The 20,826-nt window shown below is 33.5% G+C and overlaps 2 protein-coding genes across 4 annotated transcripts in view; one reads left to right on the plus strand and one right to left on the minus strand.

The window, feature by feature from the left end:
* Nucleotides 1-11,687, minus strand: LOC128192664 (krev interaction trapped protein 1-like). The gene is made up of 16 exons (XM_052865533.1): nt 11,555-11,687; nt 8,182-8,276; nt 7,250-7,517; nt 6,415-6,507; nt 6,033-6,171; nt 5,558-5,831; nt 5,295-5,404; nt 4,960-5,100; nt 3,902-4,061; nt 3,465-3,575; nt 3,127-3,228; nt 2,903-2,969; nt 2,178-2,511; nt 1,696-1,834; nt 1,024-1,179; nt 1-432 (listed from the first exon to the last, which is right to left on the minus strand). The coding sequence occupies exons 3-16, from the start codon at nt 7,500-7,502 to the stop codon at nt 205-207; spliced, it is 2,307 nt and encodes a 768-aa protein (XP_052721493.1). The 5' UTR covers nt 7,503-7,517; nt 8,182-8,276; nt 11,555-11,687; the 3' UTR covers nt 1-204.
* Nucleotides 5,589-20,826, plus strand: part of LOC128192662 (ankyrin-2-like) — a 27,046-nt gene continuing 11,808 nt past the window's right edge. Inside the window, exons 1-12 of one of the 3 annotated variants that reach the window (XM_052865532.1) lie at nt 5,589-5,727; nt 6,430-6,552; nt 13,350-14,352; nt 14,767-14,889; nt 15,222-15,400; nt 15,799-15,871; nt 18,402-18,529; nt 18,754-18,857; nt 19,369-19,528; nt 19,965-20,059; nt 20,395-20,458; nt 20,573-20,670. In XM_052865532.1, coding sequence (XP_052721492.1) covers nt 13,509-14,352; nt 14,767-14,889; nt 15,222-15,400; nt 15,799-15,871; nt 18,402-18,529; nt 18,754-18,857; nt 19,369-19,528; nt 19,965-20,059; nt 20,395-20,458; nt 20,573-20,670 — 1,868 coding nt within the window. In that variant the 5' untranslated portion in view covers nt 5,589-5,727; nt 6,430-6,552; nt 13,350-13,508. Of the gene's footprint in view, nt 5,728-6,429; nt 6,553-11,699; nt 12,314-13,349; nt 14,353-14,766; nt 14,890-15,221; nt 15,401-15,798; nt 15,872-18,401; nt 18,530-18,753; nt 18,858-19,368; nt 19,529-19,964; nt 20,060-20,394; nt 20,459-20,572; nt 20,671-20,826 lie in introns of those variants that run through there. The other 2 variants (XM_052865531.1, XM_052865529.1) reach the window with 2 other exon arrangements.

A 20,826-nucleotide genomic window follows, 5' to 3' on the forward strand; every position in this document is an offset into this window, starting at 1 on the left:
TTTTATGTCTTTGTAAAGGCACTTTAATAAATAAAACATACTGTATAAAAAAACAACAAATACAAACTTTCTCATACATTTCATCAAACACAGATACACACCCACTTCTTTTATTCACTCATTCATCATTTATCAGATCACTGTAGTCAACACAAACACCACAACCATACAATGAACAACCGAAAAGTAAAATCGCACTTCAATCTATCTTCGACCAGAAGTTCCGAACACAAGGTTGACTTGTCTGTCATCGTATTGATGGAGATCTTTGAGCTTTTGCATAAGGTGTTCTATCAGGCCCGCTTGCCGCGACTTGATTTTCACTTGGCGGGGGTCAGAGTTGTCATTCACAGTGTATATCTCCAGGAAGGAGGGCTGGGCCTCTGGGTGAGACCATCGGATGTCTGAGTACAGGAAACTGTACAACATCACCTACATATGCAGGTAAAAAAATTCCTTAATGTAATAGATACACACAATAGCATATTCATACAAAAGCCTTAGCTAATTAATAACTTTTAGCACAGTAACACAGAAATATGCCTGTTTAATATAGTAGCTGGTGTTATACATTAAAAGATATTACTTCAGATCTATTGTAACTTACAATACAATTTTCCCCCATTATAACTTACAAACTGGAAAAAAAAACAACATATGAATGTTCTGGAGATTTTGCTTTTAAATTTCAAAATCTTGTAGTGTGTATGAGAACAAGAGGACAAGACCTCTCAGCAATTTTCCTTCCAGTGGTAGTAAAATTAAACTATAATTGTTCCATTTCAATGGAGTGCCAGGTATATAGACTTGGTTGGAATATGAATCCAATGCCTTCATAACATTAATAACTAATTCATTTCATTAATGTAAGAGGATTCATTTGACAGATATTTATTAATAATTAAACTTAGCATTACGAAGTTCATTAATAGGTTTTTAGTCCATCTATTCAATTAAAGTTCAATGTAAGCATTTACAAATGCACCAAACTGAACTTGCCAATCTATGCAATAAGTGCCTTACTTTTGACTTCATGTTTATGATATGTATTCCTACATCATTGACACCAATGTGGCATAATATGGAGGATTTACTGTTGGGCTGTAGACTTCCAGTGAAAAAGGCTGACCCATACACAGTCAACTTCCTACAAAACTCCAGAAATTTTCCTTGCAGAAACTGAAATAGAAATTTTAAAAATTGAACATACATTTTTCAATGCATCTGCCATTTGATGTCAATCAAGCATTTGTGATACTATTACCCATCATTATCACAGAGACTTTCATTATAAAGATCAATTGCCGCTATGTGAATTGGAATTTTAAAAAAAAGTTGCCAGTTCATCAATACACAATATCTGTGATTGATTGATTGATTGATTGATTGATTGATTGATTGATTGATTGAGGGAGGGAGGGAGGGAAGGGAAGGGAAGGGAAGGGAAGGGAGGAATGAAGGAAGTTAGGTTATTACTGTAAACATAACTTCTATGAGTGCAGCTAAGTTTCAGAAAATATGTAGAAAATGCAATTGACATGCATTGCCAATGTTTTCAGCATTTTTGACAATGTTATGCGGTATTGAAATTAACACATACCTTTGTGCTGGTTTTTTTCTCAGACCTACTGATTCTAGGGTATGTGTGGTTTCTCATAAAAAGCATTGATTCTAAGGTTTCTGACTACGTCTAACCTGCTCAGGCTGGTTCTGGAATTTCAAGTCGTCCTGTAAACCTCCACAGTACTCTTTGTAACGCTTCATTATTGTAGACGATAGGTGTTGTCCTTTGGCTTTTAGAATTGGAGCTGGTACCAAACTGCTCATATTCTTACTGTAAGTGATAAAACTCCATTGTTATTTTTGTGATGAATGCATCTAGTTATGAAATAAGACTGATAAACATAATAGAGACGTGTTACTGTTTCATTCACTATATCCTTTCTCCATCACATTCTCTATTAGTACTAACAAAGTTCATCACAAAACAGAACCATCTATTGGTATTGGTATATTCTTTAAATGTCTCTAAATTTGTTAAATGTTCCTTTGACTACATTTATTGGTTTTCATATACATTTTTCTTCATGCATGACCATGACAGATGAAATCTTCGTTGTATCAATTTTACTCTTACTTCATTACTGGTACCTACAGTAAGTAAAATTGGTACTTACTGTGGGTGTAGGAAAGATTTAGCACTGGCTGGGTCGTACTTTCCTTTCTGTTCAAGAAGAATCAAGATGGAGGCAAAAGTGTGGACATCATGGTCTTTACAAGGATACAAGCCATTAACATAGTTGTGTTTTGCCTCATAAAACAGAGTTCTAATGGCTAGCGGATGGGTAACCTCCCTTTCCTCTGAGACCACACCCACTTTGGCGTTCCTCCTCCACTTTAGGGTGGGGTTTTCTTTACTGGTATCTGTGGCCCCTGTCAGCATGCTAACTATTCTCCGACGCCAGTTATTCATGTGCTCTACTGGCTTGTGTTCCAACTTCAGTTGCAACTCTGAAAAAAAGACCAGATATCTTGTGAAATCAATTTGCATATCAAGCAGAAAAGGAAAACAGAACTGATGGATTGTGGATCAATACTTCAGTAAGGGCATCCATTGTAACAGTCTAATTAAAACCACTCTCTTTTTCTTACACTTACAGATGAATGTAAGAAGAAGGGGATGGTCTGAATGAGACTGTAATTGTAATTGAATATTGATACACTGGTGCATTTATTCTTTCATTGTTTCCCCTATTTATTTGTTACTTGCTTAATTTTGGCTTTATCAATTGCTTGCTTGCTTAGGATTTGTGAATGCTGCTTAAACAATACTTAGATTTTATCATAATGGTAGGTGTCATTTCAGTGTGCAGATAGATGCATTTACAGCAATTATACATACCTAGACTCTTCGAGCATATCCAAATTGTAAAATAATCTGCATAAGGTTTTATAGGAAGATTGAATGCCTGAGAAAAAAAAGAAAATTACTGTCTACATACTGTGAAGGCACTTAAAGCGAGCATTATATGCAGTTACAAACCATGCATGCATGCATGCATGCATGCATGCATGCATGCATGCATATCTTTAATGGGTGACAATTGCATGAAGTTAAGGACCTACCCTTAATAACTGTAGATTGAGATGTTGAACAGTTGTGTGATCTCCATGTGATAAGTTCAGCATCATTGATGTCCCATCCATTAAAAACACCTGTATCTGCCTCTGAAATATATAAATATGTACCTGGTCATACGTAATTACTTATCTGAGCATATCATATATGTACATGTACTTATATTTCCAATCAAATATTTACAATACTTAAATCAGTAATCAATGCTCATATAATTTACCAATTAATACATTGCATTTATACATGAACATTTTTTTTCCAGGTGGTGAAGATGGTAAGATTTCAAATGTTCAGTTTTGAATGGCTGAGATAATAAGATTGTTACCGTTTTCTTAATGGCTGAGATAATAAGGTTGGCAGCTTTCTGGTGCTTGGGAGACCTGGGATCCTGTTCACAGAGACTTAATGGTGTCCTCTTTTGTTTGTCCAAAAGCTCCTACTCAAGGAAAATCAGAATTAATAATTACCTAAATTCTACTAGGCAGACCAAAAGGCTCTCAATAAAACCTACTATTAGAGTTTCACTTTAATATATTCTGCTTTATAAACCATGTTATACATACTAAAACTAATACATTGTAGTATGTAGCCATTAACAATGGCCCATAAATCGGATACCAGGTGACATCTCAGAGAAGTGTTTATCAAATCAAGTGGGTGCTTGCAACATTCTATTTATAAATAAGGATAGAGAATATTTACAGGCTCTACATCTGAGTACCACAATGATCTATCCATTGTGAGGTTAGAGTTCACACTGACCAGAGTCTCAGTGATTTCTGGCTTGTTGATGAGCTCCTGAACCACAGTCCAGTGTCCCTCTTTGGCAGCTATATGGAGTGGGGACTGGCCCAGGTCATTCAGTGCATTAGGATTACATCCATATTCTAGCAGGATCCGGGCAGCTTCCAGGTTACCTTTGCTGCAATAAACATACCATAAATGTACAAATGTATTGTACACATGCATTGAATGTATAGCACAATACCAAAAGATGTTACTTTTTAAATAGTTTACATGCATTACTTATTTTTTGGAACTTCAACACAAACTTTATAAGTTTTACATTTTTTGTTCAGTAGACACATGTTTTTGTCATCTTATTCAATCCATTACTCATTCCTGATCAGAACAAATATCCTCATTTTCACTTTAAAAACTTAACTCCAGTGGTGGTGGTAAAGACATTTCCCTATAAATTCAGAATCCAAATACTCAAACTTTTTATGATGGAACAAGGGGAGAAAAATAACTGGTTTTTAACAAAATCTCCTTAGACCTTTGCATTTAACCTAGAAACATGGCTCAAGGTCAATGCCCTTTCCCCACAATTACTCTTTATGTGAAGTATGCGCCAGATAGAGCTAATGGGAGAGAAATTATGCAAAGGCACTTTGTGAGTTAAGTGAAGGCCAGATTGATCCAAGATTAGATAAAATATGGGCAGGTCATGTATTTTACTCATACTTTAATCAAATGTCTGCTATGACTTTAACCTTTGACCTAGAAACTTTATCAAGGTCACTACAAATACCCTTCATCCAAAGGTACTCTGATAGTGAAGTATGAACCAGAATAGACATGGGGAGAAAATATTCTCAGGACAATTTATATTGGACAGAGTGAGACAGATGAATGGATGGATGGATGATTTCTATAGTGTGCCAGCAGAGCGGTAACATCATTATTAATACCCGGTACATGTATTTGCTTCCTACAGCTAGTCAATGTCCTGTGTGTTGTAAAACCGTAAATTTTCTTGATTTACCCGGTATATATTAGAAATGTACATGCACATGTTTCGATATATCATCACTTACTATGCAGCCAAGTGAAGAGGTGTTCCATATCTAGGATGTTTTTCATCCAGTAGATGAGAAGCATAAGTTGTAGCATCTCTGAGTGCCTGAAGGTTGCCTTCATTCACAAGCTTGTGCATATGATACTTCTCTGGATACAAACTGAAAAATAAGTCCAACCATTATCATCCGCTATATGTTCTTCACAAAATTTAAAAAAAAACCATTTATTTTATATTACAATCACCAAGATGCAAGTACAAAAGCTGAACTAATTCATCTGTACAATAAGAATCTTGCATTTACATAAACACTTGAGACAGCTCTTTGAGAGGCTTTGTTGGCCTTTGACTCACCTATCATATGATCCTCCAGTGCTGCTGTTTCTGTGGGATTCTGGCCATACAGGTATGTTGTAATCAGGCACACCCATACCCCAGTACATGTTAACTTCTGCCCTGACCACCTACAATGATGAATACACGTATATTGTACTGGTAAGAATCCTAAAGTTTTGAAACAAGATTATGCAGGGAAATCCGACAATTTGACCTTTCTGAGAAGATGAATATATTGGTTTTAAATCTCTTTCTTTTATAACTGTTTTATAAAACAATACCTTTGGTTTGCAGGGAAAAGAAGATCCGAATAGAGGGTTGAGGACTACTTTCTCACACTTCTCAATCTCCAGCATCCTGGTGAGGGCCTCTCGAGCTGTGTGTCGGATCTCATCTGGAGTGGAGTCTATCACCATTCCGGAGGACTCGTGAGCATGCTCAAATTGACTAGGTAAAAAGGCAGGGTTGTTGACACTCAGTTTGACTCTGTAATCCGCACGCCGACTAAATAAAATGTTTATAGCACCAGGCATGGCATGTTTCTCTCGCAACCAACTGAAAATGAGACAAGGATCTAACATACTAAAATATGTTATATACATAAAATATTAAGTGACAACAAGTCCATTCTCACTTGATTAAAAGTATCCCTTACATGTTTAATGGTTAATTCCAATTTATTTAAAGAAATGTTAACTTAATACATCAGTCAACAAATCATTAAACTACCGATATATAAATTTTCATATTCTTTACCTCTCTAGCTGGGACACAAAGGTTCTGGTGGGTGGGGGGTAGGCCACTGTGTCATTATTCAGTGTATCAATAACGTAGTCCAGAGAGAAAAACCCAGGGTAGTCAGGGGACTTTTCCGCAAACATACGATTTAGTTTATCTAGAAAATAAAAGTAGCATATAAATTAAGTTTATTTATCGGAAAAAAAGTAACTCTCAATAAACATGATAAATAGCAATGTGAAAATAATACTCTGTAAATATTTTCTCACAAATGTACACCAGTAAAACAAAATATAAAGTATTTTCAAACCAATATTTCTATTATTTACAAAATTTAGATGAATTTATTGAAAAGATTCCCAGGTATCGCTCTTTTAATTAAGATCTGTCATAGCATTACCTCCCTTGTTCACAGGAACACAGAAGAGGGCAAATCTTGTGAGGGACTCCCTATACTTGTCGCTGGACCACTGGATCTGAAGAGCCCGCTCTCCTACAGACAAAAGACATGTCAGCCATCAGGTTCCTTTGTAGAAATGTAATTGTGGAAAGTACACCACAAAAAAGTTATTGTGGAAATTTCTCTCATTATTCTTTCTGAAATTTCCCCCTTAGCTGTGTTAAAATGAATTCTTTCAACAAAGAGGTTTGAAGTATTCACCTTGACCCAACTACACAACATGTACAGACTGTTTTAATTTATTCTCAAAACATTTGATGTTTGGCTTATTTCCACCAAAAAACAAACATGATAAGTTTGTCCAGATTATCATGTCCTCTGACATGAGGCCTGTATAAATCTTTCACTAAGATTTAACACAAGGAAACAGGTACCAGTACAGTGTATCAAGTGTACAAGTAAATCATAACAAAACAAACAAAGCTATAGTCAAACAAAATATAAGTAGATGGCCTCATATGACTGGATAGATTCATGACTCACGTTTATGTCTGACAAGATTATTGCGGGGAAATTGGGCATCCAGTAATGCATGACTTGTTTGGAAACAGCACACATAGATTTTCATATAACAAGAAAAGCTACATGTGCTTTGAAATCTGAAAAAAACTCCCAATGATCTAAGGTGCAAGCTTTATGTTATAGCCACTCCAAACTCTTAGTCTCCCTAGTATTTTTCTGTAGTAAACCATACCAGCTTATTTTTTTAATCATTAATCTGAATTGAACAATGTCTATGATTTATCATGGTTATCCAGCCAATCTCCCACTCTACCTTTAATGCCGACATGGTCCCCTCCTGTCAGTTGGTACAGATTGGCCAGGACCTCATCCCCCGCCTCCTCCTGAAGGTTGGTCAGAGGGAAGGTTGGGAGGTACTTGGTGGGCTTCCCCTTCTCCCCCAAGGACGTGGTCCTGTGGTCCAGTAAGAGGATGTTGTACAGCTTGGGGCGGTACTCCTGGGTGTAGACATTGTTCTGTTTAGGTTGTACCACAGCCAAGATGACCTCCATTGCATAATTAACCATCAGGTGATAAAATACCTACAAGTCAAAGTGTTCTAGGCATTGAAAAATGTTTCGACTTTTCATTCAGTGTCCCCAACACTGTCCCCCTAAGCATAAATTTTAAACATATTGGTAGTTTTCATTTATAATAAATCGACCTGCTTATCAACTCAACCTAGAAAGTATGCATAATTCTTCACCTACCAATATCCCAGGTAGGTCATATATCACACTTTGTTAAATCAATCAATAATGCTGTCATTTATACTCAATAAACACATAAAATCCTAGCTGTTTCAAGCACAAAGTTACTTGGTTCTACAGATATTTATAAATTTATGCCGGTAAAAACCATCTCAGTCCTAACTTAAATACTAGGTTTTTAATGCTGAAAATCAAACAGGCTCTGTATAAGCCTGAGATACAAGTTTTACATGCTATGCATTCACCACATTTAAAAGGTTTTGACGTTAAGTGTAAATAGTTTTTCTTGCTCTCAATAAACTAGCTAATCCATTATTCAAACAAACCATTCAATTCCCTATGTCCAGTACATTAGTTATTCATGTTGACAATGACAAATCAACTGAGGTGTATTAGCATTTATATATTTAGGATCCATTTCTTTTTTTTTCTGCAACTGCTTTGTAGAGAAACAAAATGACCTTTATATTGGATAAAATTTAGAATAGATACTTACATATCAATTTGTCATCAATCTCTTCATATTTCAAATGTTATGATCTCCAATTTGACTGCAAATTACATCAACAGTAGTTTGGTGGCCCATAAAAACTACAAAATAAAGGGTTTCAAATTCATATGTAAATTATGCACATTCCTCTTACCTATAATATTCTCATAATTTCCACACATCTATGTCAAATAAACAAACTGTGATATTTTATGAGTTTAACAAGCATTCTGAGAGTATTGCATAAGCAATACACGTCCCCTACCGGTTTGTAGAAATTTGTGAAAACAATGCACTGTTATGCAGAATATCATTTCTTACCGTCTCAACAGACCAACCCAATAACGAACCCGATTGTAATAATACATAAAACCCTGTCAATTAAATTTACAAAACAATGCTTGACACTATTTTACAGAACTTATTTGTTTGTTAGATACAATAAAAGGAATTGTCCTAGAAATGCACGATATTATTACTGACAACATAATTTTCTCATTTATTTGATACACACCGAGCCCGATAACGAACCCGAACATTAAAAAATTGGAATATAAAAAATTAATTTTCTCAAAAATATGTCAATCAGACGCTACAAAAGTGTAAACTTGATCTGTAGTTTGACATTTTGAAGCTGTTCAGCAAATTTCATATTATTCCTGAAACGCATAACGAAAAAAAGTGTGGAAAACTGAGGTGGGACAGACAGACAGACGGACTGACGGACGCAGAGGAAAGCTATAGTCCTCTCCGGTGAAAACTGGTAGGGGACTAATAACCATACTTAAATTCAATTATTATAGTGAACCAATAAAAACCTCAAATCATATGCTCTAAAAATGAATATTATCAACTGTCAAAAACAGACTGTTATGAAAATTTATAGTAAAATTAAACATTTAAAAGGCATACAAATTATAATTAAATGTGTAAATTTGCATTTCTTTCTATTAATTAACACAGATTACCAAAAAATGCTGCATTAAGAGATTTACAATCAACTGTTCTCAAGCTTAATAATCATTATAATTATAAGCTAACAATAACTGAAAGTATTACTTGTCAATGCACCAGTGTGTAAACAAACAATTGTTTTTTTGTATACAAGACATGATATGATTCATACAATGTACATATGTATATGATTGAATGAAGCATCCTTATTAAAATGTCATGCACTGTATGTAATATAGACACAACAAAAATTACTTTTAAATTCAAGATTAATACTCATTTCTCATCCAATTGTAGCAACAAGTTATAACGTTCTTATTCCATAGGCATTGTACATGTATTAGCTATAGGATACATCTTTTAACCCCCAAGGAACCCAATGGAACCCCAAGAAACTAATTTTCCTTGAGAAATATCTTGTTAAATTTCTTTGAAACAAACTTTAATACACAATGCATATACCGGTACAACTTACTAAGTTCACTAGGATTGAATTTGATATCATTGGAGTATCCTTGGGATTCCTTGGAGTATCTTTGGGCCAGCTTGGGGTATATTAGGGGTTCTAGGGGTACCATTTTTATGGTTCCTGTGGTAACAAGGGGAGTCCCCTTAGATTCCATTTATCTATATTTATACTCCCCGCAAACAAAGTTTGGGGGGGTATATAGGAATCACCTTGTCCGTCCGTCTGTCTGTCTGTCTGTCTGTCCGTCTGTCTGTGCAATCGTGTCCGGTCCATATCTTTCTTATGGGGAAACATTGGAAGTTCTTACTTCACACAAAGATTGCTTATGACCTAAGGGTGTGTCATGACCTTGACCCAAGGTCATTTGGGCAAGGTCAAGGTCACTGGCAGAAAAAATGCAAAATTTGTGTCCTGTCCATATCTTTCTTATGGGGAAACATTGGAAGGTCTTACTTTACACAAAGATTGCTTATGATTAAAGGGTGTGTCATGACCTTGACCCAAGGTCAATTGAGAAAGTTCAAGGTCATTGTTTCAAAAAAGCTAAATTCTGTCTGTGTCATGTCTTGTATTAATGGAAATATTAGAAGCTAAAAATTAACAGTTTTAAAAAATAAAGCAGTTGTTATTTATAGAAAATGGACAGTGAAATAGATTCATCCAATATTTTCTATAATAGCAAAAATACACGCGTAATGATTTTTTCCTTAGCGGGGGGTATCAATTGTGAGCTTGCTCACAGTACCTCTAGTTTATTTGTGATTTTATCAATAAAATATATTCACTTTCTGTGCCTATTTTCAACTCTTCACAATTTCTAACATTATATATAAATGCTTGTGCAATATACTGTAGTTAGTTATAATTTACTGTGGAATCATTTAAATTCGTCGGTTCAGCAACAAAGATAACTCTTTCTAAAATTGTTTTCGTTGAGAATTTAAATTCGTGGGGGAGGGCTACCCACAAATACCAGGAAAATCAAGCCACCACGAATTCTAATGATTCCACAGTATACTCCATCCTCAAAATTAAAAACTTTATCTGACTCTATCTTATATGACACTTTTGAGCCAGGATTTTAAGTTTGTAGCAGAAAAGAATTAAATAATGCTCTCATCTATCACCAACAGTGTGGACAATCTCTCTGAGATTGCTTTGGTTTTATAAATATTTATTATTTTCAATTACCTCATATTTAAGATGCTTTACTTAAAAAAGTAATAAATTGTCAAACGTATCCCACAACTTCAAATATTGAAAACTCTAGCACATTCTTTTATTTTTCTTAAGAAAAGTATAAAAATAAGATATGGAATAAGACATTGTGGTGAAAGTTGGTTCCTCCATTCTTATATTTCCTGCATTAAATTTAATATTAAGTGAATCTTGCATCTTTGATATATGTAATAAACTGTGGGTTATATGTACCTTGCTGTTTTAGTGTAAATCAACACTTTGCTGACATACAGATTTCATCTAACATTATGGAGATTATGGACATATTTAGACTGTGCAAGGCTGCTATAACATTTACACAATGTAACGTTAACATATTATGCAAATGATACATGTATGCGCCAAAAGTGTTATAAATCAATCTCGTAATATATCAACACAGATTTTGTGTGAATTCAAAGTTTCACTTGAACTTGTCAAAACTGTAAACAATTTGAAAATTTGAAAATCTTGCCCACCTAACTACCAAAATATGAGGTAAAATGTTAAAACATGCAATGCTCTGTTTTATCGCCCGAGCTGGTATGAAAACATATACAGTATTGTCAGTCAATGAATTTTTACGTTTTCAAAGTAACAAATGACTACAGCTTAGAGCTATTAAAACATTAAATGCTGTCTTCTTATGTCACTACTATTTCTCTTTATATTAAACACTTCGTGTTCACTGAGCAAGTGGAGAGACCATATTAATTTGGCATAATTTCATTATTTTACCTGTTTCTCACCATCTGTCGATGCAAAGAACATATAATATCCTTCAATTAATGACAGAAAAAATGGGAAAGACGATCTTAAACCAGTTTTAATCCACAACGTTGAAGACCACTTGTTGACATTCCACTTGTACCGGAACCGGAAATGGGATGAAGGGAACGAACTCAGTTTTCTACGTTACTTAAACAGTCTGTTGAAATGGGTAAATTATATTAACATTCGTGTATCTGGTTTAATAACATGTATACTAAACATTGCGATGAAAAACTATGCTTTCATAGTGAAATAACCCATGAAATTGGCTTCGTTAACTCTAAAAATTTTATAATTCCGTTTTTATCCGGATTTTGCAGAATGGGATATGAAGCAAGATGTCAACAAATGATCTTGATCCACATGTGATGTGTCATTCATTGACCTTATCAATGGTCCTATTATCAATTTTAATGTAGTCAGAGCAAATGTAATGATTTCTTTTTTTATTCTTGGAAATGATTGATTAGACTGACACAACGTAAGGCACGATAAACGATGTAACATTATGATTACTCAAGTAACACTTGTAATGTTATACAATGAGTGAATGACTTTTTTAATCTGTCATTGTTAACTTATGCAAATGCAAGCTAAGCAAGGAAGTTAAATACGAATGGTCTCTTTCATCGATCGTCTGATAACAACAAATATAATCACGTGGTTATAAATAGGATGTGCAGTACAATTAGGACAACAAGTCAACAGCAAATATCACAATCACAGGTAGGTCTATGAACTACTGACAGCAGTTTTCCCCAATCTGTTATATGCATAGATATATGTGTAGTGGATGAATGTAGATAAAACTTTGTTTAAAATAGGCAGCAAATTTATTTATTTATTTATTTTTTCGAATTGAAATTTGCGCATAAATTAATACCATGATTACATAAATAAAGTTTTTGGTACAAATGATACTAATAGATTTTTAAGACTTTAAATTTATGGAAATGTTTACTTAATTAATGAATTTTAATGTTGCATGTATATTTCTTCAATTTTTATGTCTAGAATTGTTAATTAACATAGATGTTTTCAATGCTCTGACAAAATTTGAAAGTCAAATATATAAAGTTACAAGCGAGTTACAGAGGTTAGAATTCTTTGTATTGTAAACAAAGCTCGAGTCCTGTTAAATATGTTCACATATTTGTTGTATTGATATAAGTTTCAATCTAATGTTGCTGTTATTTGTGATAAAAGTTTTTATGAACCCATTGAATCAGTCTATCTTGTTTCCACAAGTTATTTTGATAAAGAAATGGAAATTTCTTTACTTTACAGTATTTGTAAACAAATATAAGACTCAAGCTTTGTTGACATAACAACTTCTTTCCTCTGTATCTTGCTTGTAACGTGACTTAAATTCTGACATTTAAATTTTGATGAATCATTCAAAATACAAAAGTAAACTATTTTATACATAAAAATCAAAAATAAAATTTTCATCTGATGAAATGGTGTCCATGTCCCTTTAAGTTGTTTTATTATTATTGTTTTTCAAACATATATTAAGTGAAGATGAACACATTTCATTCAAAAATGTCGACCTTAAAACTATGACCAGTTTGGAATATTCCCCCCTTCTGCTTTTCAAGTTATATATTATTGCACCATTCAATCTAATTAAAATTAGACTTGTAATTCCGCTCCTCTACGATACGCTTGTATAGCGTATCGTAGAGGAGCGGAATTACAAGTCTAATTTTAATTAGATTGTTGCACCATTCTAATAAAATTTCTTTCAATTTTTTCCCAGAAATTTGGAGTTTCTTATCCAGAGGATATGAACAAAGCTGATACATGAAACACACACACACACAAAAGCATTGGGCCACCCATGAATTCAGTCCCTTAGTGTTTTTACAAAGATCATGCAGAGAAGTTGTATCAAATTTAGACATCTTTTCTGTCAATCATGGCTTCAGAAGACTATTTCTGTAAGTATTGTGCATTGGAGTCGGAAGGATTTGAGGATCCATTTGGATATCAGTTAGACCCTGGGAAAAAGAACTACAAAGAAATATTTCCTGAACTTCTTCATGACTTTCAATCTAAATCAGAATATATTTGTGCAAGACATCGACACGGGATATCAGTCCATCAGTTTGGAACAGTGAAAAATTCAAACAAGTCTAAGGATGCTAATGTATCCAACTTCAAGTATAATATTGCTAATCCTATAGCAAGAGAGGAAAGGAAAAGGGTTGATGATAAAAAAGTTCAACAGCATGAAGAGAATGTAACATTCATCAACAAAAGCACCTCCTCTAAGCCAGCTTCACCAACTATGGAGAAGACAAAAAGTAAACCCTGCAAAACTACTCAAGGGCAAGTATCAAATCAACTAGGCCGGGGGTCAGAGAGATTGAACCCCTCCAACAACCAGTGTTGTTGCTGCTCAGAGTACCATCATCACACATTTGAATCTCCTGAATTTTACGTTCCTAGAGATGACTCTTGTTCAAAGTTGGAGGCATCCCTTTCACAAAACCATCAGGATGTGGAGAAAGCAAATGAGACTTTCCTAAATATAAGCAATGCATTTTGGTACCCCAGCTTGTGTCTCAATCAGTTTTCCCCTGAGTTTCTGTACACTAACTTTGAATCCCTGTGGCCACAAGAGGATGTCTTGAGAGACATTCTAAGGGACAGCATTCAGAATACAGTATTACGCAGTGCCATACCTCAGCTGACCAAAGTTGCTATAGTCTGTGGGCCAGTTGATATGTTAAAATCTCTCATCTCTTTGTCATTAGTCAGTAAGTATACCCCAAATGTACCATGATGGTAACTACTCCACTTACATGTACTTAAAATGCGTGTTAACAAATTTTCTATTATAATGTTTTGCAATTGATCCATAATTGGAATATAATGAAGATACACTCCTCTCAGTTTTATAATTTGGTTGGAAGACATTTAGTTGAAAAAAGAAAAATACTAGACAAGTATATCATGTATACATTATAATTACTTAAGTTGATTTAATGCTTCTCATAGGAAGCATTATGGAATTAATATTCCAGTAGAATTTGAACTTATTATTATTCTTTAATATTGAGAGGTAAAAAACAGCATATATACTACTTCACTATCATGGTAAAACAAACCAGAAAAGATATGCTAAATTGCTATGATAGTGTGATTGCCACCCAACTTCTGTGATGTTACAGGACTTGATACCTCTGTAGAGGAGGAGGCAGGTCTTCTCCATTATGCCTGTTTGTTCAGAAGACTGGATGTGATCACGTATTTAACCAGCATAGGCATTCCTGCAAAGCTGAAAGATAAGCATGGTAAAACCCTAATCATTCATTTATTGACTTTCTGTTTTAAACAGGTAGAAAACTTTAAAATATTGATGATTATTTTTGCTTGAAGATTAATAGAACAGAAATTGTTTTTATGTAGACGTGTATATTTCATTGTCATACTGTCACAATTAATGTTACATGGCATTGTATGCAAATTGTTTTGGATTCAACTAATAAGATCCAATTTGTAAAAGACTAACTAAGATATATCAGTTTTAGCTTCAATTTCAATATGATGTTGAATTTGTTTTTATCACTCATTGTCAATTTATTAGTTACAAGAGTTTAAGAGGCATAAATTTTTCTCTTTACAGGAAACTTTGCCAGTGCTTTGAGTTTCAGTTCTAAGGTGTATAAGCATCTCCCTCACAAATACCAGCTGACTCAGGCCCCCCAGTCCGCCCCCAAACTTCCCAGTGCTCAGGACAGGAATGTCATCTTCTCTTTGGCAAAGTCCCCCAGATCACTCTATGACATACAGAGGAAGTTACAGGTACTTAAAATTTCCTAAAGATTTCCTTAAAATTTCTAATTGAACATGATGAATTAATGTACAAGTAATATCACGAGAAGCATCTCTGCATGGATTTCAAAATCCCACTTTCATTTTCCTGACGGTGCTAAATATATCAATTGTAACAAAAGTTCAGCACTTATGATTTTATGTTGTGATTTAATACAAAAAGGTGGAATCATGGAATAAAGTACTTGAGTATAATAAGAATCTACTGTATTACATTTTTTTGAAAAATTAAGTACACAATATTTTTTAAACGAAGGATGTTCACTGCATTGTTTTAATGTTATAACTTTGTTTTGATCAATATTTGAACTCTCTATGTAGGTAAATAATATACATGTTTACTATCTTTGTGTCTATTTACATTTCAGTCATTTGAATTCAATGTCAACACTGAATGTGATGAAACTGGTAACTTCCTAATTCATCTGGCTACCCAGACAGGTATGTGTATAGTTTAAGAAATATTTTATTCAAAAATATACATATAAGTATATAAATGAATCTAGATTGAACAGCAGGCAAAAATAGCCTATATTAGTTCTCTCTATCTGAGAGGTACGTGTATATGATATCAATTATATATCAATAAATAATAGGAATCTGAAATGTGATTTGACAAAAACATATGTACAATGGAAAGATAAAAAATAATGCAGGTGTAATTTGAAAAGATTTTATCTAAATAATCAGGCATATTTACAAATGCAGTGTTTATCAATTAGCAATGATAAACATGTGATAGAAAACAACTACAGTAGGTATCTAATTGAATTCATCAGGAATAGACAGGTGTCATCATTTAGGTTTAGAAAAGGGAACAAGTGGTTCTAAAGATTGACATTCAAACGCAGTAAATGTTTGAGTACTTGTTCAATGTCATGTGCTATTACTTATGTATTAAACTTATCAAATATTGTTGTGTAAATAAGACCTTGATCCCTATACATTTTGATAGGTAAAATGTATTTTACCTGTATTTATCTTCCTTATGTGTTTGTCTGACTAAAACACTTGATATATTGCGTTCTGGGCTCAAATTTAAAAATTATGATGAGGTGTATATACAAACAAAAATAAATATGTCACATCAGTGAATCTCCTTTTTCAACTAAACTTAAAGTATGTTGTATTATGTTACACACCTAAAAAGACCATTTATATCATTTGGTTCTTGTAATTGAAAATTGGAGCAAGTTGATATGGTGGTTATGCAAATTATGTTATTATAGTTGATTTGAACATATTTTATTGTATATATAATATACAAAGGGTTCGAACACAAGTTCTTGCAGCTTACTAGGTTCTCGCCCTAATTATAGTTAGAAATGTGTATTGATCCTTGCTCGATCTTTTATCAGCTTTTGACATAAGGATTGTGATGGTATTCTTATATATTGATGATAATTATAACAAATAATTGTTCATATTAATATAAATATCCTATATTTATAAAGGATATATAATTTGACTTTTAAAATCTCAAAAACATTATTACTTATTAGGTTTCTTACTGACTGTTTACAGAAATTTGTGAGATCGGTAAAGTCCATAGAAGGCAAGGCTCCCTAATAAGTGTTTTGTTTTGTCAAGGACCTAAAGTTTGATATGTAAACAGCAAAAGATAATATATAACAATTAAATTCAGAGGCTTATTCCCTAATTTTGTACCTTTCTCGTCAGTCGTCTGTGCAAACCAGGATGCCATTGTGTATAGGATCGTTTTATTACATCACGGGCAAAGGGGGGTCACTCTAAATATTTTGGGGCTTAAAAATTAAAGGTATGGTTGAACGTTTGTGTAAAAAATCAGCTCAAATAACGTTACGTCCGCCATGTTGCCGTATAAATTTTGACGCCCACCGTGTAAAGAAATTTATAAGGCAATCACGTGAAGCGATTCATCCAATGACGTTGAGAAATTCTAGTCCGAGGCAAAACAATATCTGTTATCATTATATACATTTACCAAAGTGTAACTGTTTTCTAAGCTTATTCTTTGTTGAACGAGCATGTTAGTGTAAACCAAAGTGTTCTGTTTAATGTAATATCTTAGAGTGTTATTTTAGTTCATTTAAGGACATCTGTTAGATAAACGATAGTTTATCATTCTAGAGTCTACACTGTTATCATGACAAGTGTGATATCCAAATATTTGTTGTTACACATTGTAGTATACATTTAATTACATGTATATCATAGTCAGGTGAGAACAAGTCAGGGCGTTCTGTCACAATAACTTACCTAAGTGTTTAACTTTATCTGTTTATCAGTTACTAGTAACCTGATTGACATATTTATTTTATACAACATCAGGAGATGCATAGAACTTGAAAACAATTCTTAGAAGTTGCACTGCATATTATGACCGGATGAGGGTCAACAATTAATACATCTGTTATGTACAGTTCATGAAAATGATTTTTTATTAAAACAGCCCTTGAAAAAAGCTTGAAAATGTCTAAAAAGCAGTAATTTTATATGGAAAAGTGCAAAAAGGACTTTTATGACGTCCAATTTTTGCCCCATTTTACATATATTTATATATATTTTACAATGGCCTTGTTTTGGAAGAAAATCTGCTCAGAAATCATACAGGTTTGTCCTGAAGAAGAGACAGATATCACAAAACACATATAGTGTTTTACCACATATACAAGTATATCCTATTGTTGCCAAAAATTCACATGGAAAACTGTATTGAAATTAATGGTACTTTTGCTCTGGCAAGTGTTAACCAGTCTTAATTAGGGCTTAAAATTTTGCTTTAAAAGTGCAATTGGTGTTCTTGAAATATTATGGATTTTAGGCTGTATGTTTCCTGATTCAGTGCAACTTAGCTGTCTCATCCCAGCCCTTGGAAAAAAATCTTCAATCTGTGCCTGATTAGCAGATTTTCATGTAATTTATAATTAAACAAATTAGGTTTTATTGTTTACTGTAGCTATGACTGCACCTCCTTTCTTTTTGCTAGGTCTGTGTCAGCTTCCACTGATCTACAGCCTCAGACACATACAACATGCAGACATTGAGCTGTGTAACTCGGACGGTCTTACCCCTCTCATGATAGCAGCAGTGGAGGGCTCCAACATACTCTGTGATGTATGTCGTGCCATTTTCCTCACTTTTTTCAGTTCTATCAACTAATTTTTATAAATTAACCTTTTTATGTACAATTAATGTTAATTTAAAATTTGATATGTTTTTCATGATTGCTTACTGGGCTTGTTGCCTTCTTAAGAGAACTGTGTATACAATTATTTTGAACATATTAATTTTTATAGTTCTTGTCATTTTCACTAAATATATAAGTTCAATCTGAACAGGTGCTTATTTGTGTGTTTGGAGCTGACCCCAATAAAAACAATGTTCACAATGGCCGGACGGCATTACATTATGCCACACAATACAATCACGTCAACATTGTTACGTAAGTTGTTCTAGTTACCATTTTTCCCCTTAAAAGAATATGATATTGATTTTTTGTTTTTTATCTTTTCTTCTCATTTTATTTCTTTGTTGTTGTTAACATAATTTATGAATAAATCAAAAGGATTGGAAGCAAGTTATTGCAACATATGAGGTACTGCTACGCAAAAATAGCCTAGGGAAAACACTGTTTAAATTCTGTTCTCAGCATCTACTGTTGGTTTAGAAGGTGCAATCATTATTGTGCCAGCCTCCTGTATTTTACACTGAAGAGGCTGTAATTAGCACTTAACATATACTTAAATAGTTACATACCGGTATATTGGTGTGGAAATGAAAATGTTCAGTCATAAGACTTTATAAACTTCCTGAATAGCTGATATACATATTCACGCATATAGAAGTGATAGTGGGTGGTAACAGGTTTGTCTGAAGTGTTGATTACTTTTCAGAATTCATGTACTGTACTTTGATATTTAAAAAATGGTAGTTTGCAATCTAATATTTTTCAGGACTTTGATCAAGAGAGGGGCTGATTTCAATAAGGAAGATTACCGAGGCCTACGACCCGATGACCTCAATATCAGCCTGTATCACCATGACGATTGTAAAGACATAATAACATCACATAGGGCACTCAGGCTAAAACACCTCACAGATGTGGTACAAAATGTAAGATTTCTTTACTTTGAATGCATTTTTTCCAAAGTTTAATTATAAACTTTTAGATGTGTTTGTTATATAAAATCAAACATGGACATTCATATCTGTATTTGTACATACATAGTGCAAAAAAAAATGCTGCCAAGGTATTAATTCTGCAAATCTATCAGCCATAATTTGAATTGAAGATTACTTCACTCAAAAATATAAAATCTTGATGCAATAGGAATAGATTCAAAGAAAATTGAAAACTTATTTCGTAAAAATTTAACGAGTATAAATACTAATATTAAATACTGAATATTGAATTTATTAACAGTTTTGGATCAACAACACTGTTAATTATGGTAAATTATGGGTATTTGGGAGAATATATTCACACAGTTCAATGTGTGCATGTCAACAAATTTTAGGTACAAGGTACCTGTATATGTTCTTATTACAGAGGACGCTGAAGAAGACTGATCTGTGGGAGTCAGACATTAATGTCACTGACGAAGACAACTTCACTCTGCTGATGGTTGCAGCTCTTCATAACAGGTATATCACATTGTGTCTGGATTCCTCGCAAAGTTGTTGGGGTATAGATTGAAGTATAATTTGTATGTGTGTGTGATTAGCCATTGTCAGATTACTGTATCTCTGAAGTGAGCCTAATTTTGGTTCCACAATGAGGGTGATTAGTGAAGTTATTGATCTGCTACGTATAAATTAATTTTTTTGAGGTACTGGAACTTAAAATGTGATACATATAGTTCAATAAGACAACATAATATGCATTTTCATCTTTCTTTTCTCTTGTTAGATATTATATATATTATTTATCAAAGAAATGATACAAAATCAATAATTTTTATAATACTTCTGTATTGTAGAGCTGATAATGTTGAAGTTATTCTGGAAGTTAGTAAAAATTCCATCAATGCCCAGTACTACCAGGTAAAGATTTACTCAGGGAGTACATCTGTAACAGTAAAACTAAATGATGTTGTTTAACATTTGGAAACAATTAATTTAACTGCAAAAAAATGGTAGTAACTGATTATTTTGCAGCTGAATGAGGATCCTTCCAGTGATTGTAACACAGGAATGACAGCATTAAGTATGGCAGCCATGAAGGGGCATGCAACTGTTGTCCATCTTCTCCTGTCGTAAGCACTGCAGTATTAAATCAAACTTACACATTATTAAGTTTTAAAGTTCTCTTTTATAAATCATAAAATAAAATTGAAGTAGAACTCATTCATTGAATAATTCATACATTAAGGTCTTATAAACCCTTCATCAAAGTTTGTATGATCCTCACG

The sequence above is a fragment of the Crassostrea angulata genome, chromosome 7 (genome assembly GCF_025612915.1).
Source record: "Crassostrea angulata isolate pt1a10 chromosome 7, ASM2561291v2, whole genome shotgun sequence".
Taxonomy (NCBI): domain Eukaryota; kingdom Metazoa; phylum Mollusca; class Bivalvia; order Ostreida; family Ostreidae; genus Magallana; species Magallana angulata.